Genomic DNA, 24,803 nt, shown 5'->3' with positions numbered 1-24,803 from the left:
TAGTTCTTTTTATGCTGACGAGGTGTCCAAAGTGCTGCTTCTGCGCAAGACACTGAAAAGCACTGAACAGCTAGAAGCAGTGTTACAACAATCAAAGATGTCCATCTAGCTCATGTTTACATAGGAAAACAGTGTGGATAGACACAACAACACATTTGGTGTTAGCAGCCCCCAACTTTTTATTTGTATTTTATTTTTTATTATTATATGAATTATTTGAACTGGAACAGCTTTGTCATGTCTAAGCCATCAAGCATGTTATCAGCTGATTGTTTTTGGCAATAGCGGCAAGGCTCAGAAGCGCCATTATCTTACACAGCCAACCTTTACATCAAGGAGATATTGTAATGCAAGTATGCTAGCACCAGGCCCAGTGCCAAACAGACATACTTACTCTCTGATTAGCATTGGAATCTTTGCTAAGCCACTATCTCGCTTAAGGTTCTTTGGATGCTCCCTGGGGCTGCTGTGGTGACGAAATGGGAGTTTTAACACAAATTAGCTAGCAGTTTAGGAGAGCTAGAGAAGGCTGTTTATCACAGAGTGACTCTTTTCAACCACTCCGAGAGCAAGCTCTGATTTATGGTAACTGCGCAAGGTAGCGCTGGGAGGATGGCTAGATAAATCTGTCTAATTACCCAACTGATCATCTGTTGATGCCTCGTCTCCATCTGGGAGCTCCATCCATTTGTTTTTTTGCTTCTGAAGCCCATCATTTTTTCAAGCCAGAGGGGTTTCGTTTAGTTCTGTTCGCTCTTCTTCAAGCTAAACATTGATTTTATTTTATTTTTTTAAGGCTTCATTTGGCCTGTTTGCGGTAACACGACTGAAAACTTGAACAAGATTTGTGAATGGCTATGTTTGGAATAGCATGCTAACATACTACTCTTCTAACTATTTTGGCATAATGTAGTATATTCATTGTAAATAGTATGCAGTTTTCTTAATGCACTGAATACCCAGATGACCAGCCTGTTCTCATTAATACAGGATGTGATATGTGATTGTGGCAACATTTTTTAAGAACGGTATTACGTGTTTTCTTGCAAGTATCACGTCAGTTCTGGAGTGAAATGTCCACTGTGTGGCGCTAAAAGCGAGTTTAACATTCTCCCAAACAGATGAGGCTTTTAAGGTTAATGCTCTGTCAATTTAAAATTAACAAAATCTACCTCTTTACCCTTAACCTTAAGCCTTAACCTAACCAATAGTGTCACAACAAAAACACAACTTTTTCCATAATTTTGTGGTGTTTCTACGACCCTTTTGACAGACATGTTGAATCGTGTCACGAGCACTAAACTGTAAATCAGCTACTTTCCATATAGTCTTGTGGCAAGTTCAAAGCTATTTCTAAGTGCCAATATGAAGAGTGTCATGAATGAGGCTCTTAAGAAATGATTCTGTATCACTACCACATCTCTTTATTTACCCATAATGGCAGGTAAAGTGAAAATCAAGTCTATAGAAAATGCAATCAGACTGGATTCAATGCCTGTGCATATCTGGGTTTCATTTAACAGCAGAACTTTTTGTAGAACCTCACTACTGCCTTCATTCTGTCCTGATACAGTATTTAGCTATGAGGCAGGAGTCACATTCTCTATAAAGGACATATCTCATATTTGGCTCTTTCTCATTTTTACACTAGGTTCAGCGAGTCGTCTGATCGCTCCTCATTTATCATTTCTCTTCAAACATGAAGCACGAGCATTCGCCCTTGTGGCGGAGATTAAAAACCCTTGAATATCTCTCAAGCTTCCTTCCTGGCTGGTCAGGGACAGTGTGTGTATGTGAACACTGCGTCAGTGCTTAAGGCTTGTCTGGTTCATATCTGCATTTTAGGAGCTCAGGAGCAGGGTGAATCATGGGAAAGTCTGAAAATCACCTCGGTGCCCTGCTGAGCTGGAAATGCCTTATCTCTGTGGTGACTAGACTAAAGGTATATATGTGGAACTCCTGTAGACTGAAACTGAGACTCATTTTAAGGTCCTGTTTTGTTTTTTTTTGTTCTTTTATTTTGGGGAGGGGGGGTTGTCACTTGTCATGAGAACATAAAGAAGCAAAGAGCATTCCTCACTCAGTAATTTTTTGTCCTTTACTTCTGAAGAAATTAATAGAAATTTTGAAACATATGTTTAAAATCATGACCACTCATGTGAGATGTGATGAGTTCAGTCATATCAGTAGCCTTATAAAAGCTCTTTTATTATTCATGGGGCAGGGGTGCCTCATGGTGGCATCACATGACCAGCTGAATACTACTTGCTTAATCTCAGTAACTGCCCTGTTATTGTACACTTTCATTCATTGATTAAAATTAAACCTGGTTTACTGTGCATAGTGAATTTCTACAATGGCACAGGTTACTGAAAACTACTGTGTTTGAATGATGCAGCATCCAGGCCACTAGGTGTCAGTGTAAGCCAATGTAAGCCACTTCGACATACTTTTAAAAAATTACTGAGTACACCTTTAACTTTTAGTCATGAAAAAGATTGTGAAGATCATAGCATGAAATATATTCAGGAGCTTTGTTTGGGGTCAAATAAACGACACTAATTTCTTTCGTGTTGTCTTTGGGATGTTTCATGGAGGCAGCAGTGCCATTATTTGCCGTCCCCACTTTGCTACACACTTGTTTATAATTGTAGTGTCGTCTAGAGCACCTCTTCCAGATTTACGTGCCCCTAAACGTCACATTTGACAAGCGACGACTGCTTCTTGACAGAATATAGCGATGGTCAGATACTAGGCTTGAGAGATTATTTAAATCAGATCATCCAATGTTTATTGAAAATACAAAAAAAAAAAAAATTCTCTGTAATTCTAATTAGATTCCATTCATATATCAGTGTGCATTTATATTTTCGGATTAACAAAGTATTTTTTACTGCTAGTTTTTGTCTTTGTGATTGTTTTCGTTACTGATAATAATGATGTCACAATTAAAAAAAATAATAATAATAATAATAAAAAGCTTCAACAGAGCCAACTTGTTTCTGGGCGTAAAAATCCCATCAGTTTTTTCCAAAGGCAAATTAATTATAAACGATAACATCTAAACCTTTAAAAACAGACTTACCGGGGTCTGGGTAGCTCAGTGAGTAAAGACACTGACTACCACCCCTGGAGTCACGAATTCGAATCCCAGGGCATGCTGAGTGACTCCAGGCAGGTCTCCTAAGCAACCAAACTGGCCCGGTTGCTAGGGTGGGTAGAGTCACATTGGGTTAACCTCCTCATGGTTGCTATGATGTGGTTCTCGCTCTTGGTGGGGCGCGTGGTGAGTTGTGCGTGAATGCCGTGGTGGATGACACGAAGCTTCCACACGCGCTATGTCTCTGCAGTAACGCGCTCAACAAGCCACATGATAAGATGTGTGGGTTGATGGTCTCAGACGCAGAGGCAACTGAGATTCATCCCCCGCCACCCGGATTGAGGCGAGTCACTGCGCCACCATGAGGACTTAGTGTGCATTAGGAACTGGGCATTCTAAATTAATAATAATCAAAATCAAAAATCAAAAACAGACTTACCATGAGCTTTATCATGAGGTTGTTAATCGATGGTATGTGCTTCTGTTGAAGCTACCAGTCCATGTTATTTCAACTTAAGAACTAAATTTGTGTTTTCTTTCTTTGTGATGACCCTAACCATGATCCTGAATAGAGATCCACCAATCAGAGAATTTCTGCCAACAAAGCACGTCAAAAGAGCTTTGTAGTGACCGCCCACTTCCAGTACACACTGTGAATGAAGCAATCAAGTCTGTGTCCATACACTTTCAAACTACTTTTGTATTTGTACATACCTAAATATTTGCAATAAATTTAAAATATACAGTATTGTTTCTGTTCTTATAATCAACAACTTTAAATCTAGAAATATTTTCCATCGATTTTCATTCAATTCCAGCATTCGCAATGCTTCATGCGATTGTAGTTCATTACCTTATTAAAGATGTTAAATACACTGTCTTGTACCTTTTGTCTTTTTGTCTGATTTTAAAATAAGTTTTTGCTTCAAATCAAAATTTGTAATGATGTGTTACACCTTGAAGCTGGTTGGTTTAATTCATGGTTTAGAACTCTTATGAAAGATTTTTATAAAATCCGAATGTAGAAATGAATGGAAAAAATACATCAATTTAATAATATTTATTTATTATTTTTGTGCTATATGCATTAGATGATCTGTGGACATGCCATCTGAGACTAGGGTGTAATTATTAAAGCATTTAGTATGTTTTTAATATTTTTCTCCTGGTGTGAAATTACACAAAATAAGATCATCTGGAGAAAGTTCTTGATGAGGCTAAGATTAAATAGGTCTTTCTTTGTGCTTAATTATACTCCTCTAAGGACAGTTCTCTTGTTTTCTCCAGTATTGCTCATTCCTTGCATGTTGACTTTTGTAGATTTTAACTATACTTTGTTGTTGCTTTATATATGTTGTTGGGTTTTTTCAGCCTAAGAGACTCATTTGTTGAGACAAACAAGCTCATATTTAGACGTTTGCATTATTCAAGAGCTTCGGTTATTGAGAACATGTGATTCCCCAGCTGGATTTATACTGTAATGCTTGCAGTATGTGTCCATTCACTGTTTAATGACAAACAGAGGCAGGCAAGGTCACAATCAGCCAGTTTGTTGAATATGTGGTAATGCATGATAGCACAAAGCCGGGATTGTTCTGTTTATTTGAGGCAAAGCACTTGGAAAGGACTGCAACTTTGAAGCTGCTTGTGTTGCTTTTCCATTTGAATACAATTTTATTCACTGGTGATCTGAGTTTCTGCGTTTAACAAGGTCTTGTTAAATCCTTGTCTATAGTGTCTTGTCAATGACAGTTTTTTTAAATTAAAAATGTGATTTTTGCAATGTCATTTCACCAAAAGCCATTTGTTTTCTTCCTGTGCGAGATGGAAAGCAAAGTAACCTTGAATCCCAGTGCCAGGCCACACCCACGACAGGCCACGCCTTTCATATAGGCCACACCCATTCATGACCAGACCAAATGTTGTAAATTCTCCACTCTTATTTTCTCAGGTCAGCCAATAGAAATCACTGATCTGGAGAATGGTGGTTTATGTGACGTACGTGAGTTCGACTGCGACAGTGTGAGGGTTTTTGGGCTGGGCTTCATCAACTCACCTGACCTCACATGCTTCGTCATCAGATTAAAGGTGAGAAGCCTGTGGATATTTATTTTATATATTATTATTAAGATTCAAGTAATAGTACCATTTAGATATAAAACCAAAACAAGGGGGTCTCTCTTTCTTTTTTTCTAGAACTATTCTGTCTTTTTTTTGTTTTAATGGCTAAAATCACATTGAACACTTCTAAGCCTGTCGTCTTTAATATTTCATCAAAGAGGCCTTATTGAATCTTTGCATGGTTGTTTTTTAATACCTGCCTGCCATCTGTTTGGATGTTTAATTAAAAGAATGAGCGAAGATATAGGGGACATCTGATGAGATAAAGAAAGCAATAAAAACAGTAATCAGTCAACAGTGCAGAACACATACCAAAAAAAAAACAAAAAAAAAAACAAGTAATATGACTGGTAAACAACATCCCAAAAATATTATGTGCTGTAATTGCCTGAGGAAGATTAATCAGCTTAGCTCACATGGAACCTCTTAAGTTGAGGTGAAACGTGTTTTTATTTTAACTCTCAAAAGTTTTACGCTCAAACTATGTCGATGAATGTCATTTAATGAAGCTGAATCGCTGCCTTCTCAGGGCTAGTCTTAAAATGCACACTTAAATAAAATGTATAACTCAAAAACATTACCAAATTTCCAAGCTTCCCACAAAGTACATTTGAATATGATCCCTGCATGCTGTCATCTCATTTGAATTTTGCAGTTCAGATATTTCCGAATTGCCCCTTTTTTGCTGTCTTTTCCTAGGGGGTATATTGCCTACAGTTTGTGGTCATCCCATCTGAGCAAATTTGTTTGACATTCATTATGCTATCTCTCTCTGTCTTTCCCATAAAGAATAAGGGGCCATGGGTGAAGATTGCAATAATTTATCATTTTATATCATATATTATGATACAAGAGGACTACATATGCCTATTCTAAAGATTTATCATACCTTTTGATAAAATGGGTTTTGAAATTAAAGGAATACTTCATCCAAAAGTCGAAATTTTGTAATTTACTCACCCTCATGTCATTCCAAACACCCATGACTTTTTTCTTCCATAGAACACAAAACAAGTAATTTTGACAAATATATTGGCCACTAATTTCCATATAATGAAAGTGAAAGAGGATTGGGACTGTCAATTTTTGGGTGAACTATTCTTTTAAGGAAGAAAAATAAATTTTCTTTTATACGTTTTTTAGCATATGAATGGAGTTTGGATCCCTGACGAGGAAAGAAGAACCAAAGCTTCCTTCCTCAGCTCCAAGACGGTGGACTGCTCCGTCCCACGGCTTGGCAACATAGCTGTTGACACCATGGACTTCATGGCCAACGAACAGCCCTATGCCAGATGGGAGATTAAGGTAGCTGTCTGTCAAACTCAGAGAAGGATGTATCCTTGCTAATGATTCATTTTCCACTGCCTTTTTTACAGTTCATGAATGAATCAAATTTATGACACTACCGTTGTCATGACAAATCCAATCCCTCGTCAGAATCCAACCCCCCTTGAAACCCAAATGAAAGAAGCTGTTGTAATGCCTGACCAAAAAACATTATACAAAAGTATAACATGTAATAACTTGTTTTTGCGTTGAGTTTAATAAGTTATCAGACTGTGGATTTCCGAAACATAGGATGTCAGGGGACGACTCATTTATATTTATGAGGAAAACGATACCTTATTGGTTAGGGTAGGTATAGGGGTAGGGTTCGGTTAGGTATAGGGGTAGGGTTAGGTTATAGTTTCTCAGACCAATCAGGTACTGCTTTCCTGATGAATGTTACGGATTCGTCCAGTCAGGTATGGCTTTCTTCATAAATAAAAAATATTCTTCCCGTAACATCCTACATTTCGAAAATGTACTTGCAGGTTAATCGGTTAGTGATAGGTGAAGCTATCAGGCTAACTGGTTAGTGATATGCTAAGCTATCAAACTAATCATTTTGCAATATGCCAAGTTATCAGGCTAGTTGTTTAGTAATATGCTCAGCATCAGGCTAATCGGTTAATGATATTCTAAGCTATCAGGCTAATTGTTAGTGATATGTAGTGATATGCTAAACTATCAAGCTTATCGGTTATTAATATGCCAAGTTATCAGGTTAATTGCTTAGTGACATTTTCGGCTATCAGGCTAGTCATTTAGCGATATGCTGTGCTAATAGGCTAATCATTAAGCGATATGCTTAGCTAACAGACTAATCATTAAGCAATGTGCTTAGCTATCAGGCTAATTGTTAAGCGATTTGCTAAGCGATTACTGATATGTAGGGTTGCCAACTGTCCTGTTTAACACCAAGGGACAAGAAGCTAATCGTTTCGTATTGAAGACAGAGTGTCACATGCACTACCGGTCAAAAGTTTTGAAACACTTACTCATTCTTTATTATCATTTTTTTTCACATTTTAGAATAATAGTAAAGTCATCAAAACTATGGAATAACATAAATGGAACTATGGGAATTATGTTGTGACTAAACAAAATCCAAAATAAATCAAAACTGGGTTATATTTTAGCATCTTCAAAGTAGTCACCCTTTGCCTAGAATTTGCAGACATGTACTCTTGACATTTTCTCAACCAACTTCTTGAGGTATCACCCTGGGATGCTTTTTAAACAATATTGAAGGAGTTCCCATTCATCCCTATAACCCTATAACCCAATAAGGCACTTATTGGCTGCTTTTCTTAATTATTTGGTCCAAGTCATCAATTTCAAAAACTTGTTTTTTTTTTTTTTATTAAATTTTAGTTTTATAATGAAATAAATTAATATGGTGGCACAATTATATTTTTGTCAACAAAACTAATTTCAAACATTTAAGCATCCGCCTTCAGATCAAAAGATTTTTAAGATCATGAGAAACATTTCAGTCAAGTGTTTCAAAACTTTTGACCAGTAGTGTATTGAAGCAGCAAAATGCTCAAGGGGGACTATCCCTGGGTCTGATGGCAAAACGTCCTGTATTAAAGTACTCAGGATGCATATCTGTTAAACTGATCGGTTAGCGATATGCTTCGATATCATTCTAAATGGTTAGGGATATGCTTAGCTATTAGGCTAATTTGTTCACCGAATATAGTATCCAAAATAAGTTCTGTCAGCAAATGGAATTTCCATGAGGTCTAAAGGGGAAAGGATTCCGATGGGTGGCAGGATTTGGCACGACACCATCTAATAAAAACAGATGCTTGGACATCTTTTTTCTAAACTTGCTTTTTTCTATAGCTTGATTGAAAGACAAGTCAATAAAGAAACACTGTATCACTGTAGCACTGTAATGCTACCTGAGCTCTCCAAAGCGCCTCGTCTCAGTTTCAAATTGAGAACTACTTCGAAATATAATTATGCATCCCATGCTAGAAGTCTCCTTCACAGTTGTGGTTTTTAATGTCAATGGCTGCGCAAAAAGCAGACAGAATTTATGCCACCCGCACACGCTGTTTGAGGCAAAGCTAAATGATGTGTGCTAGGGTGCTTTAAAATATAATATCATGGCAAAATCATTGACCCATGAGATTGAGGAATGATATTCTGTTCTGATGACAGCCATAAAGGCAACACAATCATTTTAATCATTTATATGTTATGACGGTTCAGCCTATGCAGATACAGGAAAGTCAAGTTGGCCATATATTTAACTGTAAATTTGTAAAATCCCTTCAGATTTTTTCTGGACAAAGCAAATTTGTAAAGATCTTGTAATCTTGAGTGTGTTTACCGAATATAAAAAATGGTTGCTAAGGATAGCCTGTGATGAGGAGAATCATTAGCATACATTTAAATGTTGAGAGAGCCATGGGGTGCCGCTGAAGGTCAGAGCAAAGACATATCCGTGAGGTAATACATCTCAAAATCCACCTCAACTCCCTTGCCCAAATTAATCTAAAGGCTTTCTGGGATTAACCGTCACTAAGAGGTTGAAATATTAACCTCATTTTTGGATTTATGCAAACGATCACAGCTAAAGAAGCTCTGAAGTATTACATTGCTTTAGAACCATAATACTCTCTCTCTCTCTCTCTCTCTCTCTCTCTCTCTCTCTCTCAGGTAACTAATGATGGTCGTCAGTACAGTGAGGGAAAGATCTTGACCCTTTATGATGGTATTTGCCAGCTGTGTGTGTCTCCCTCTGGACTCTGCAAGTTGAAGGTAATAATATACAGACACTTTTATTTAATACAGTCGTTATGTTGAGGCTAATTACAGTGGCCTAGCAGTTAGTATGCGCTCAACTTTGAGTTGTGATGTTCATGTATCTTAGGTAGGGTGACTAGACGTCGTAATAAAACCTGGACAGTCCCATTTTTTCAAGCTGTGTCCGATGGAGTTACAGTCGGGATGACTTTTTTCCCTATAGTTTATTAGCAGTAGTTTGATTACTTTAAATAAACGTTTTAAATTGAGCAGAGAGTAATGAAATAATCGCTCAATTTAATTTAAATGGGGTAATTTTCTCCGTGCAGCTCATTGCACTTCTCTCAACTTCGCCCCTTCCCACCACTGCTGCTACCTGTCCAGGCAAAAAAGTTACTTCACCTGCTAGAAGCCAAAATCGAGGAGAATTGGGTGTGAGATTTTGCACCAAAATGACTGGAAATGTACGTTAAATTGTACATTTAAGCTTGCAATCCAGTTTTATTAAAAACAGACTCATTGTTATTCTGGGTTATTGGCACGTAAAGTATGTTTCTAGCTCACATACTGTACATTTACAGAATATTGCTTTATTCGCAAATTGGTTTTGCGATTTATTAAGATTTTTCCCTTAAATTGAATTTTCAACTTGACTGGAAACATAGCTAATGAAACATACAATATCAGGGGTATTTACAACATCTAAAATATGGAAGAATATTTAGACACTGTAAATTTAGATGGCACTTTCTTTGAAACCCGTACGTTAGGTGCAATTTAGTTTTAAATGAAAATGTATTAGTGTGAATGTTGCTCAAGTCGTATTGCAAAATGCTTTTGAATGAAGGTTATTTAGTAGTACTTCATTACAAAACATCCATTATTGTTCTTACACATCTACCCCTGTGGCTTCCATTTGATTCGTCCATATTCCCATCTGTCCAACATTCTGAATTTTACATTTGCTGTGCGCAAACTGACTTCCTACAGTAAAAGCCTGAACTTTTCAACCCAGAATAAGTCACAGAGGATGTGCGAGTTTATGGACTCTAAAGGCAAAAAGTCTGTCATAGTTGTTCAGTCTCTTAACTGCTCTTCGTACAGCAGGACAGTGGTGAACTGTGACTGTTGAGCGCAGTTAATGTGGGCCACAGGAGCGTGCATTGGAAAAACTCTATTCTAGAATACAGCTCTGAGTGTGTATGTGGAAAACAGACATCGGTGAATATTATTTACGATATTGAGACCACAGTCTGACGTTGTTAACGATCCCCTGTGCACTTTGTTTTCTTAACGCAACCTGATGTCCTCTCCTGATCTTTCTCTCCTTCTCAATCCTTCTCTCATTTTTGCTCTTTCTACGGGTTTTCAGCTGCCACATAGCTTGTAATCTCACTGCGAGAGATGAGTTATCTAGGTGGATCCATTTGGTCTTTGTTTATCTTCTCTGCCTTGCCGCAGATGTCCTCCAGGCGTTGTGACTTACATGTCCCAGTGGGTATTAGAAACTTGAAATATAAAGATTCTATCAGTGTCTGGCTTTATGCTTTGGTGATTTATAGCAAAGATGGCTGAGGTTTATCTCAAAGGTTTGACAGGGGAAGTTTGCTTGAGCTGCAATGTAACTGTGAGCTGTAGCAAAACAGATCAACACAGGTGGATACAGTTGGAGAGGTGAAGAGTAGAAGGCAATAACGGAGCAATCAGTGAATCCACTGTTTTTTACAATTATTTTTTCATGTTCTTTCTTTTTCTTTCCTTGCTTTGTTTTTTTCTCTCCTTTTTTCTTTTTTCTTGTAGCTCAACTTGTAGAGGATGGTATCAAAAACACCAAGGTCATGGGTTTAATTACCAGAGAGCACACAAGCTCAATTTCTACATCTTTCTTTCAGAAGAAAGATAGCAGGTTAGATTCCCAGGGAACGAATAAACTGGTAAAATGTCTGTTTTGTTTTCTTTTTCCTTTATTCTTGTTTTCTTTTACGTTTCTCATAACTCAACTTATAGAGCATGGCACTAACAATGCCAAGGTCATAGGTTCAATTCCCAGAGAATGCACAAAGCGATCAAATGTCTACATCTTTTTTCTTTCAGAAGAAGAAAGATAACAGGTTTGATTCCCAGGGAACTAATAAACTGATAAAATGTATGTCTTTTGTCTTTTCTTTCTTTTTCTTTCTTTTTCTTTTCTCGTAACCCAACTTCATAGGTTCGATTCCCAGAGAATGCACAGAAAGAAAGATGTAAAAACATAAAACATAAAAACTGACGAAATGTATTCCTCTAAAGTACTCTTTCTCTCTCTCTCCCTTTCTCTCTTAGGATAGGACGTGTAACATAGATGGGATGTGTTTTGCCGATGGAAACTCCAGCCCTTCCAGTCCATGTCTTCTGTGTAACTCCACGGCCTCCAAATACACCTGGTCCATTAATCAAGGTAAACAGAGTCAATGTCTGCACAAACTGAGCTTTTGTTTGCATTAGCACAAATTATTAAACATATTATCTGTACTTGTTGTATTATCTTTACCTTAAAAATAACTGTTTAGACTGACAAAATTAATGAATATCACCTTTACAGCTCAAAACAGGTGGATATGTGTTTCACTGGAAATCGTGTGGTGCCCTTGTCACAGTCATTCATTGTTTCTTCTAAAGGGAAGTGGAACTAAAAAGACAAGCACTGTTTGAGTATGTTTGAAGTAAAAAAGCTTTCAACTTATAAAGATAGAGCTGACTTTTAATACAGCAGCTAAACAATCGTTATATGGAGTCAGCAGGAATATCTCACTGTGAATTTCAATTAGCTGACATTACATTTTCGGATTTTACAATGTTGCAAAAAACGACTCTTGGTAATAAACTTGGAATTAAATTTTATTATTAAACCAAGAGGCTTTAGTAGCGTGCATGTTTAATATTTGATTAGTGTCTTTGAGTAGTGTTTTTGTCTCAGGAGATATGACATTTGAGACACTAGAGGACGTTTCTAGGACATTGATGAAATATTAATCTGCATTTTAGTGCAGTTTTAGTTTAGTTTAAAGGAATTGTTTACCCAAAATTTACACAAGTCATAATTTACTCCGCCTCATGACGTTCCAAACCTGTATGACTTACGTTCTTATGCGGAACACAATAGAAAATGTTTTAATGAAGATCCTATTGTGTCTTTTCAATAAAATGCAGCCCTCTACATAGCGAGTAAATCACTCGCATATGCGACTAAATATATATATTTTACTAGCCATTGGTGAGAAAATATTCTGATTTTACTCACCAAAGATTGAGTTGTGTAGTGGCGAAGAAGAACTTGAGCGCTGTAATCCTTTTACTGAATAAGAAGCTGCCGCTGAATTCAGCCTCATATTTTATGGCGTGTTGTGTCTCCTGAGCGTGCGCCCTGAAGGAAATTGACCTTATTTGGCCGCAGTGGGTCCGGATCTGTCCTGATCACGCTGTTACTATCGCTTTAGTTCAGCCATGAAATGGCACTGACATTGCATTTTACGTCTTCTGTTAACCAGTAACGCGCCTGTTGGACATCTGTTAGAACCCTTACGAAAATCGAGAGTTCATGGCAAACTTGTTGCAAATTGTCCATTGTTGCCAAAGGTTTGCCGGATGTTCACCACTACCGGTGAAGAGCTGCAAACATTTGCGGCGAATCAAAAGCTAATTTGCGGCTAGTTTAGATTTTTTTATAAGGGAAGGTAAAAGTGATGCAAAACTCGAGAGGTTGTAGATTTGAATTTGAGAATTTGTAGAATAAATATTTGTTCACATAAGTCGATACACATTATGCAAGTAAAAGTTTCCTTTTGCTGTGATCCATGTATTTTGTGTCCAAAGATGAAATCCAGGCACCCCATTTTCATTTCATGTCTCTTTAAAATCCTTTCTGTTATTTACAGTCAGTTGGTGATCAAAAAGATAAAAATAAATATTATTTTTAATTATACATTGCACAGATGAGGGAAAAACCACCATGCAACTTCTCTCGTTAATGTGCGCTGTGATTATTCAACCGTAAACACTTACTGACGGAGCTGCCATTCTCTTAAAGAGACAGTACCAATTTAGCGCTTGTACTACATATCAAAGTAAACTTAATGTAAATTGCACAAGTGTATATTAACAAACATGTTACAAAATGTAGTAATGTAGTAAGTGTAATCAATTTGTAAATTCATTAATATTTAAAAGGAACAATCATACATTGTAAAATATTTTAACTTCAGAAAACACTGTTAATATGAAAGAATTTAACAAATACAAATATTTGCATAGTAATTTTGATATAGTAGCACTTAAATTATTATTTTTATAATATAACTATAATTCTATTTTCATTAGGTTCCAACCTTGTGAATATTTTGTTAAAAATTTGTGACAGCTTGTATTATTATTAAAAATTAAATTTTTATGACATCATATAAATTGATGGAATGTGAAATAGTAAATTTAAATGTGATTAAAATGATCAAATATGAAAATAAAATGTACAAAATTACATAATATATTGGGTGAAATCATATTTATGAAAACTAATATATATATATATACTGTATATTATTATATCTTTAATATCTTTTTAGTTTTCAGTTGCATTATACTTACATGTTGTCAAAAGTCTGGCAAGTAAAAACGAAAATTTACTAGCCAGTGGCGATTAATTCTCCAATGTGTCCGCAGATGGTTGCAATGGCAGTTGATACGAACTCACTTTAAAGCTTAAACAAGGGCTCAAGTTTCATAAAGGTACTCCATGCCACTGCGTTATATTCCATGTCTTTTAAAGGCATGCGCTAGGTTTAGGTGAACAAATTTGTTTAATCTTGCTGTCCATTGCGTGTTCATGAGTGCCCATGAGAGAAGGTTGTTCACAGTGTTCACGCAAGAACTTGTGCTGTTTAGCACTAAAAAAAATGCAAGTTCTCACATAAATTCACATGCCACTGTGAACGAGCTACTCTCATAGCCCTTATGCATGCGCAACGAATGTCACTACACAGTCAGTTCTTCGGGAATCCAATTTGAAGCAGCAGACTGTATTTTAGCACAAACTCCCATACCTTCAACACGCAACTAACAACACACTGCTGTGTACAGAGAGAGATCTGAGAGTAAACATCATTCTGTTTGCCTGGGCTGCAAATGAGGGCCTGACTGATGCTAGCTGAAGACTCTACGGACCCACCAGTTTCAGCTTTGAGAAAGATTACAACAATTTCGCTCACACCTATTTATCTTCCTTCCTTCCCTGTTGATTCCCTTGTGTTATTGCTGGATTTGTTGCATGTTCTGAGGCAAAATTGAGAGTATGTCCATTCATCCATGCAAATAAATTAAATTTAGATGGCTGAGTTGATTACCAGAATAAAATTGAGAAATTTAAATGTTAAATCATGCAAATGAGCATTTGTAGAGTGCCAACCGATGCATAATTGAGTCAAATCTGCAAAAACAGACGTCATACCATTTTGAAACAATTAGTCACTGCGTGTATGTGTGGGTTTTTTTTTTATTTTATTTTTTTATGTTTGCGTATGTGTGTGCATCTGGGAGAATAGCTACAGTTGGGTTCAAAAGTGAGCGTCCACATTGAAAATCTGTGATTCAAAATCTCGTGTTTTCTGAAGTTAATTTATCATTTCACTTTAAATGAAAAAAACAAGCTATGTTAGAAAAATGCATAGAAAAAAATGCAAAATAGAAGCGCATAGAAGAATGTGGACTCTGAATTAAGATCATCACTTTATTCTGCATTGAGTCTGTTGTCAAATACTTTTTGAGGGGGCATTTGTGTGGAAGAATGATGGGAGAATAGATTTATGGCCTCAGTCAACATTTCTCAGCTAGACACACACAAGCCTATATACATCATGCTGTTCGTGAATTAGATTTTGAATATGAGTGACATATTTTTCAAAAACCCATTCATATTACCATACGAGGGTTGCTTTAGTTTTTGTTTTTGTTGCGGATAATTGCATGTCACTTAAAATGGATCCGAGCCGCATGTTATTGTTTTATTTGTCATGTTTCAAAAGAATCAACCGTCAGATACTAATACTGTACGTGCAATGCTTTCAATCAGATTTTATCTCACGAATGTCGTCATTCCTGATATTGCGAAAACATACATATTCTTTTCACTCTTATTCATTCCAAGTGAGACTTTTCTCATTTTGCGTTCTGAAATTGCAGGACCAAAGGATATCAGGGTCAGGGAAAGATTTTGTTTGAAAAGCCTACCCAAAAGTAAAAATTCCATACTTCGTTTTCTAACCCTGATGTTATTCCAAACCTCTATGACTTTTCTCTTGTTAAACACAAAAGGAGATATTTTGAAGAATGTTCAAGCCACTGTTTTTTTTTCGTACAATGAAAGCAGATGGTGATTTTTTTTTTTTTACTGCAGAGCTCACTAAAGAACGAAAAAAGTACCTGAAAAGTAGTCCATACAAGATGTACACTCTATTTTTTTATTGCATATATTCACACAATATTTGATGTCAAAGATGCTGAAATGCAATTAATTGTGTACCATGTGACTGATTGTGTCACATCAAATAAGTGGGAAAAAAAGTGGACATGAGATTTGAGAGCTATGGCAGAAGGCAAAATTTTGAAAAATGAGCCTAATAAACATATATATATTATATTATATTATATATTATATTATATTATATAATGTGTGTGTGTGTGTGTGTGTTTTCCAAATAGATTTCCTAAAAACTGATTTCCACATATGTGGTCAGAGGAACTATGTTGTGAAATGTTTTTAATAATGCCAAGCTATAGAAAGTCATTTAAAAAAAAAAAAAAAAAATATATATATATATATATATATATATATATATATATATATATATATATATATATATATATATATATATATATATATATATATATATATAACATTTTGTTTCCAGGAGTGTTGGTTATTCATGTTTTTGAGACATTACATCAGAAATTAGCATAAATAATTCTAATTCAAAGTAATGGCCAGCATCATCCAATCATTGCCAACCATGTTAAAATATAATTATACATTATAAATTCTGAATCTATGTACTGATTATCATTGTCCCATGTCTGCCGAACATGATGAGTGGTCCAAACATCACCTGCAGCCAGAAACTGAACTTTTTGTCAGATTTTAGGAGTAAATGCACTTAGCTGCATAGGAAAACTATAGGATGCTCCCTATTTAGTGAATGACTTAACCTCCAGCGAGCTGTCTGTCTGCACTGGTCTCAGAACAGTTCAAAATGCACCTTATTTTCATCCTAACTCCATATAAAACCACTTAAAGTAAACATTTTCAGGATTTGGATGAACCCATTGATTCTCAGTGTGAAAATGCACAGTGAATATACAATTTCTAAGGAAAGAATTTGCTAAAGTACACATTAGTGTACATTGTGTTTATCAGCATGGTGTTTCGCGATAAATCATCAAATTTAAACAATGACATATCGGATGAAACTAGAGACTAATCTTTTCACTCAAACAGGTTTCAGTGTAAAAACTTAATTAGGTTTCTTACCAGATGTAGTTTTGTTGGCATTTCTCCCAAACACAAACTCCGCTGTGATCGGCACTATGTTGTTTTGTCACATAACTTGGTGCGTCAAAAGTCTAACACTTTACTGACAGCCTAGAGTCTCCTGAACTGAGATCAGTCGGTTTAAATTAATTAAAATTATGCGTTGCTTATAATTGCGTTGTGTATAAATGGTTGCGAAGATACAACGTCCATGCATGTGGACACGGGGTCTCACAAGTTTAATGGTGTTATTTTGTCCTTTTTGGAACTTAGTGGTAAAAATCACGGTCCAGTTTCATTGTATGAAAACAGCTCGAACATTCTTCAAAAAATCTCCTTTTGTGTTCCACGGAAAAAAGTAAATGATATGGGTTTGAAACGATAGGACAATGTAAATGATGACATAATTTCAATTTTTTTGTGAACTGTTACTTTAAGGATATGTAAGATTAGAAAGGGAAGGCCGCCAACTGAAGATCAGCTCTCAGAATCAGCAATTCATTTATGGCATCCTGCAATTTCCCTCTCGTTTCCTCAGCTAATCGACCACCGACCTTCCACGTGCCACAGGGCGTCCTGCAGACCTTTGCAGGGGAGAACTTTGTGTACCAGTTCACAGCCACAGACCCCGAGGGTTCAGCCCTTCTCTTCCAGCTGGAGACAGGGCCTCCCGGGGCCTCTATTTCCCCGGCCGGGCTTCTCATCTGGAAAGTATATGGGGAGGAGACATACAGCTTCCAATTCACTGTGTCTGATGAGTGTGATGCTCAGAGCAGATTTACTGTGGAGGTGAGAGACAGGGAGATTGATGTTTGACTGATTTTTTTTGTTTAGGAGCAAAACTGAATTTCTGTGACACACGAAGCAGTTTTTCTGGCAAAGTAATGTTTCAATCGTATTTACAGTTTTTGGACATGTACCATGGTAATACCTTGTTTTTTTTAATATCATGGTAATACCATGTTATTTGGACATTTACCTTGGAAATGCTATGCTTTTAGACATGTACCATGGTAATACCTTGTTTTTTGGACATGTACTGTGGTAATACCATGTTTTTTGGACATGTGCCATGGTAATACCATGTTATTTGGACATTTACAATGGTAATACCATGGTTTTTTAGACATGTACTATGGCAATATCATGTTGTTGGACATGTACTGTGATAATTCCACGTTATGTGGACATGTGCCATAGTAATACCTTTGTTTTTGGACATGTGCCATGGTAATACCGTGTCATTTGGACATTTGTCGAAATGCTATGTTTTTAGACATGTGCCATGGTAATATTATGTTTTTTAGAGGTGTGCAATGGTAATACCATGTTTTTGAACATGCACTTTGGTAATACCATGTTTTTAGACATGTGCCATGGTAATACCATGTTATTTGGACATTTGCTATGGAAATAGCTTGTTTTTAGACATGTGCCATGGTAATACTATGTTTTATGGAGGTGTGCAATGGTAATACCATATTTTCTGGACATGTACCTTGGTAATATAATGTTTTCTGGACATGTATCATGGTAATATTATGTATTGTTTTTTTTTTTTACATGTGCCATAGTAAGACCATGTTATTTGGATATTTGCCATGGTAATGTTTCTGGACATGTACCATGGTAATACCATGTTTTCTGGACATGTTTTTTTGGACATTGACCATGTTAATACCATGTTATTGGACATGTACAATGGTAATACCATGTTTTTGGACATGTGCCATGGTAATCTTTTTTTTTTTTGGACGTGCCAATTTAATACCATATTTTTGGAAATGTGCCATGGTAATACCATGTTTTCTGGACATGTGATATGGTAAAAGCATATTTTTATGTTGTGGACTTTTACATTGGTAAGACCATTTTATTTAGACATAAGCCATGATAATAAAATATTTCTTGGATCATGTGCCATGATAATACCATATTTATGGGACCAATTACCATGGTAATACCACATTTCTAAGACATGCGCCTTGGTAATACCATGTTTTTGAACATGTACTGTGATAGTACTATGTTTCTTGGACATGTAAGGTATTCTTTGACGTTACCTTGGTGTACCATGTAAATACCATGATACATGTATATGGTAACCTAATGCAGTCAAACTGATCCAGTGTTCACTTGAATTAAACCAGTTAATATAGATGCTACCGCATGAAGGACATGTCTTTGCATCATACTTTTTTGTAAAAGAAGACTGCCTTACTTTAAGATATTTGTAGAATTTGCTGTATTCAGTCTAGTTTTTTATACATATGTATGAATACAGCTTATCTAATCATTGTATACAGACAGCATAACTCAACTCTCCAGAGTCATGAGTCAGAACAAACCAGTGCAAAGGAAGACAAACATACTCGCCATCTCCTCTGTGGCCTAGGCAGTTAACAAGCATCTGCTTCCTGCCTTCTAGCACTTATTAAAGACTGTCTGTGTTTGAGAGAGTCGTTTGAGGACAGAAGAGAGTGCCTGCAATTAGCAACATGCTGCCAAATGCATGCATTTTGGATTTAGTTTTGAGTCCATGGTACTTTTGCTGTGGTTACAAAGAGAAAAGAGATAGATATAAAAAAAACCTTTAAAAATTTTTTTTTTTTTTTTTTTTACAAGACAGGTGTGCCCTTATAAAGTGTTATTTTATTTAATGTTTTAAACTGTTTAGCTATTGTTTTATAATTTAAATAATATTGTTTTAAAAGCCTAGTCAAATTAAAGTTTTTTGAGACACCTGCATTCTGTTCCATTTATTGTGTTACATCTACATTTTTTAGTGCAAGAACACATTCAGTCTATTTAAAGTGTGGCTAAATCATCCAAATACTTGTTGGGGCCACTGTATACCATTAGAAGGCTTTTATATGACCAGATGTTAAGAGGTTAATTTGAGATGCAAAGTTGACTGTATGTAGGAAATAATTTTTATTCACCGGTACTTTTTGGTTCGCTGTGTCTCCATGGTTACAGGTAGATGTACGGCCATGTGGGTGCTTGAATGGAGGGACGTGTGTGACCAACATCAAGTATCCGGCGGGCAGTGGCGAGTACCTGTGTGTATGCCCAACAGGTTTCCATGGTGACCTGTGCCAGGAAGAGCTGAACAAATGCAGTTCCAGTCCATGTCGAGCAGGACTTTGTGTTGATCTGGTTGATGGGTTCGAATGCCAGTGCCCTGCTGGACTGACAGGTATTAAGGCTACATTCATGTCATTGGAATTACAATAATTACTAGTTTCAGACTTGTAAAAATTAGAGGTTGCCTTAACCAAAAGTTTTAGGTAATTTACTGTTTTTCTTTTTGTTTTTTTGTTTTTTAAACATGAAGGCATGCTCACAGATCGACCACAGTCTGTTCACTGACCATCTGATGCATGTTGCGCACATTAATGGCAAGTGCTAGCTGGAAACGCAAGTAACAGTCTGATTGGCTGGCTGAATTTTCACAGCTTCCGGTAGAATTACCGTAATTACGTGTTTCTAACTTTTAAAACCCAGAGATTGCATTTGGGTGAATTACCATATCTTTCAGTAGAATTTATGTAATTATCCACAAGCACAATTGTATATGCCGCTTTGCTTTCTGAGTTATGTCTGTAAAACAATTGAATCTTTTTAAATTAAGATGGGCAGAAATTGGCAGATCTATAGCATGATCCCATGCTCCCTATTTAGTGAACGTCTTAACCTCCACTGTCTGCACTGGTGTCAGAACAGTTCGAAATGCACCTTATTTCCATCCTAACTCCATAAAAAGCCCCTGAAAGCAACATTTTTCAGCTTTTGGATGAACCCATTAATTCTCAGTGTGATAATGCACAGAAAATATAGGCTTTCTAAGGAAAAGATGTGCTTAAAAACACATTAGTGTACATTGTGTTTGTCAGCGTGGCGTTTCTTGATAAATCACTCACATTTAAAAAATGGCATTATCACATGAAACTCTAATCAAGCATTGTTTCAATATAAAAACTTAATGAGGTTTCTTATCAGATGTAGTTTTGTTGGCGTTTCTCCCAAACACAAACTCTGCTGTGGTCAGCGCCATGTTGTTTGGTCACATGACTTGAAACTCGTGCATCGAAAGTTGATCTCCTTACTGACAGCACTAGGGTTGCCAAACATTCCGTATAATATGGAATAGTCCCGTATTTGACAGAACAAAGTTGCGTTCCGTATGAAATCCATTTGTCCTGCATTTTAGTGTCACACCCAAACTGCTGAGAATGTTTAACTAATCAGGAAAATGGACCTGAAAGACACACCTTTCAAGTTACCGGCTGTTAAAAGTTACACGTACGCTACATTACATTACATTGCATATTTCAGTGCTCATTCTGGAAGAGAGATTCAGCTAAATGACGGTGAGAAAAACTGCAGCACTTTTTAAAAGTACAATACAGTGCAGGTTAAGTAAAAGAATAAATTCCCTTGTGATGAACTCTATTTACTGCCAAAACAACGACACTGTAATCCATGGAGTAATACACTATTTCATGTTAAGCATTTTCTCTCCCATAAAAATCCATTATAATGCATGGTTACTACTAAGACTTGTACTTTTATTTTATTTTTAGTGATAAAAAAGAAATAAAAATTTCTATACTAAATATAAAATACTATATTTGACACATTCGTCATATAGCCAACTGTCTACAAATGGATGACCCAAATTTTTAACAGGAAGCTGATTTTTTGAGTTTTAAAAATGGACAGTCTTAAGTTAATTAGAGGGAAGAACATGCTTGACAGAAAAATATTGTCTTTCTCTATTGATTGCAGCTTCGTGTTACTTTTTTTTTATTTAAGTAGTGTTTATTAAAAGTGAAGATTGATAGAAATTGTTTTTTTTTCCTGGACATTGTATTAAAGTGGTTTTCATTTGAAGCTTATTAGGAGCTGTTCACACTGAAAGTGTTTTTGCGTCTGTCCGCACTATTTTCAATTGTTTTCCATGTAAGCATCTCATGCTGGAGCCCCGCTGGGAAAAAAAAAGTGTTTTCGTATTTAAAACTGGAATGTCCCATAATTGGCTGGAAGAAAGTTGGCAACCCTAGACAGCACTGAGTCTCCTGAACTGAGATCAGTCAGTTTACATGAATTTGAATTATGCGTTGCGTATAACAAAGCCAAAATACAATGTCCACACGTGTATGTGGGGTCGCACGAGAATAATTTTGGTCAAATGGTCACTTTTTGTCTAAGGCCATGTTAAACTTAATACATTTGCCTCTCATCCACGCTAGAATGGCATTTTCATCCACCGAAAATTAAGTGTTTTGAAAAAGCTCTCCATTACTGCATACTTTGGAAAACAGTGAAGTTAGGAAATTAAAAAGGAGTTTTCAAATGAATATGGATTATAGTGCATGTGAACTAAGTGGACAGTTCTTTGCCAGAATAAGCTGCAATGGGGACCAGACTTTCTGCTGTTTTGTCAAAGACCTATGCAAGACTAGTCTGGCTCTGATGTGGACTGAAATATTCCTGCAATGTACAAATTACTAAAAGAATGTACTTGTAATTATTTGGTATGTACTTGTTGTTGCATTAACCCCAAGAGCAAACCAGGTGTTTCTACACAGAATCTGTCAAAAGTTCTGTCAAGAAAGATTAGACATGTTTTCATAATTGTTAAAACTTCAGAAAAGTATGTCACTAACTAGTTAGATTTTCTTTCCTTGACTGGAAAGAATAGCTGACCAGAATCAGTACAATTGATATTTGATTAATGTGCTGATCTCAGTAGGAACTACGTTTTGCCTCACTGATGAGTCAATACGTTACAAACACTCCAAACAGACATTTGATCTTCACACCTAACTTAAAGGTGCTTATATTAGTGTTCGATATTTTCAACCGAAGACATTTTTGTTCCCCTCTCCACATTCTCATCCTGTCAAAACGAGAGCATCTTCTTAAATAAGTAAAACATTTGGATCATGAAATGGAAGCAGAGACTGACAAGATAATCATCAGAACCTCGTCCACTGCAGATATATTGTCAAAAATTTACACAGGCGTGATTACGCAATGATTTTCTCGTTCTCGCTGAGCTCACTGGTATTAATGTTTTATGGTCTTCCATTTTTTCATTATAACAGGTATTATTCTGAAAATCATTGGTCCAAAACCTTGACTTGATTAGTTTTTTGAAATGGCTAGGTTATACCTTCTTTTTACATTTCATGATTTTGGAATGTCCATTGCTTCATTTGTAGTTTTTAAGGATTTAGAAGATCCGAGACAGGGAAATTTATATATAAAAGGGTGCGTTTAACACTCAATCGACACAATTCAATAAAATTTTACATTTATGCATTTGGCAGATGCTTTTATCCAAAGCAACTTACAGTGCACTTATTACAGGGACAATCCCCCCAGAGCAACCTGGAGTTAAGTGCCTTGCTCAAGGACACAGTGGTGATGGCTGTGGGGATTGAATTGGCAACCTTCTGCTTACCATGTCTGTGCTTTAGCCCACTACGTCACCACCACTCCAACTAACTGCGACACGTGACAAAACTAGATCACCTCTACTTGTATGCCTTTTTTTTTTAAGCTTTAATTGCCATGCCTAGCCACTTTTTCGTCATATTTCTAAAGCATGACTCTTAAAATCTACACATAACAGTTATAAGTAGGGTTGTTCAGTCCAAGTTATTTCAACTTCATTTTTGTTTTTAATCGTGTTTAATAGCACTACCCATGACCTCGAAGTGAAAGATCCACCAATCAGAAAATTGCGGCAAACAAACCATGGCAAAAGAGCTCTGCACCTATCTTCATTTTCATCTCCATTAAAAAAAAATAAATAGTTTTTTTAAATAGTAAGTACCAAGTCTTGACCTTTTGTCTTTTTGTCCAATTTTGAATGACATAATTGATTTGGTGTCCTTACAATCTCAAAGTACTTCAATATTTATATCTAAATATTTTGCAATTAACTTTATGTATTGTTTCTATAATCAACAACTTTAAATCATTAAAAAAATGTCCAGCATTTTTTAATTCGATTGGCATTAGCAATGCTTCCTGTAATAATTTTTTTCCCTTATGAAAAATGTTAATACAAAGTCTTGACCCTTGTCTTTTTGTATGATTTTCAAATACTATTTTTTTTGCTTCAAATCAAAGTTTTTAATGTTGTGATTAATCTCGGAGCTGGTTTATTTGGTTCATGGCTTAGAACTCTTTAAAGGATTTTATAAAATCCCTATTAGATCAAATATTTCCTGAACCAAGATGGCTGAAAAAGTCTGCGATCCTGTTGCACTCTATTGCAATCCATTTATGATATTATGATGCACTATGAACTATTGGCTCGTGACATATATATTGTGATGTGTATGATATCTTAATGTTGCTGATACTCAGGGGGCCTGGGGAGCTCAGCGAGTAAAGACGCTGACTATCACCCCTTGAGTCGCGAGTTCGAATCCAGGGCATGCTGAGTGACTCCAGCCAGGTCTCCTAAGCAACCAAATTGACCCGGTTGCTAGGGAGGGTAGAGTCATATGGGGTAACCTCCTCGTGGTCACTATAATGTGGTTCTCGCTTTCTGTGGGGTGCGTGGTGAGCTGTGCATGGATGCCATGGAGAATAGTGTGAAGCATCCACATGTGCTATGTCTCTGCGGTAACGCGCTCAACAAGCCACGTGATAAGATGTGCGGATTGACTGTCTCAGACATGGAGGCAACTGAGATTGAGACGAGTCACTACGCCACCACGAGGACTTGGAGCGCATTGGGAATTGGGCATTCAAAAATGGGGAGAAAAGGGGAGAGAAAAAGAAAGTTGCTGATGCTCTTTGCTAGTTATGACCAGGAATCAGCTCATTAAAAAGCCATGAGTTTACATGTGGGTGAAAAAAAAAGACTCAAAAGAAATAAGGGTCCTTGTCTGGGAACTTCAGTGTCAAAGCTAAAATCTC

At 36.5% G+C, this 24,803-nt stretch overlaps 1 protein-coding gene across 1 annotated transcript in view; it reads left to right on the top strand.

Annotated features, from left to right (window-relative positions):
- Nucleotides 1-24,803, top strand: part of LOC127437999 (von Willebrand factor D and EGF domain-containing protein-like) — an 86,649-nt gene that overhangs the window by 32,098 nt on the left and 29,748 nt on the right. Inside the window, exons 13-18 of the mRNA XM_051693206.1 lie at nucleotides 5,052-5,188; nucleotides 6,365-6,526; nucleotides 9,218-9,319; nucleotides 11,627-11,741; nucleotides 17,398-17,648; nucleotides 19,839-20,058. Of these exons, the coding sequence (XP_051549166.1) occupies nucleotides 5,052-5,188; nucleotides 6,365-6,526; nucleotides 9,218-9,319; nucleotides 11,627-11,741; nucleotides 17,398-17,648; nucleotides 19,839-20,058 (987 nt within the window). The remainder of the gene's footprint in view (nucleotides 1-5,051; nucleotides 5,189-6,364; nucleotides 6,527-9,217; nucleotides 9,320-11,626; nucleotides 11,742-17,397; nucleotides 17,649-19,838; nucleotides 20,059-24,803) is intronic.

This window comes from Myxocyprinus asiaticus, chromosome 49, assembly GCF_019703515.2.
Source record: "Myxocyprinus asiaticus isolate MX2 ecotype Aquarium Trade chromosome 49, UBuf_Myxa_2, whole genome shotgun sequence".
Taxonomy (NCBI): Eukaryota; Metazoa; Chordata; class Actinopteri; order Cypriniformes; family Catostomidae; genus Myxocyprinus; species Myxocyprinus asiaticus.
The sequence above is the reverse complement of the archived record's forward strand: the minus strand, read 5'-3'. Positions and strand labels throughout refer to the sequence as shown.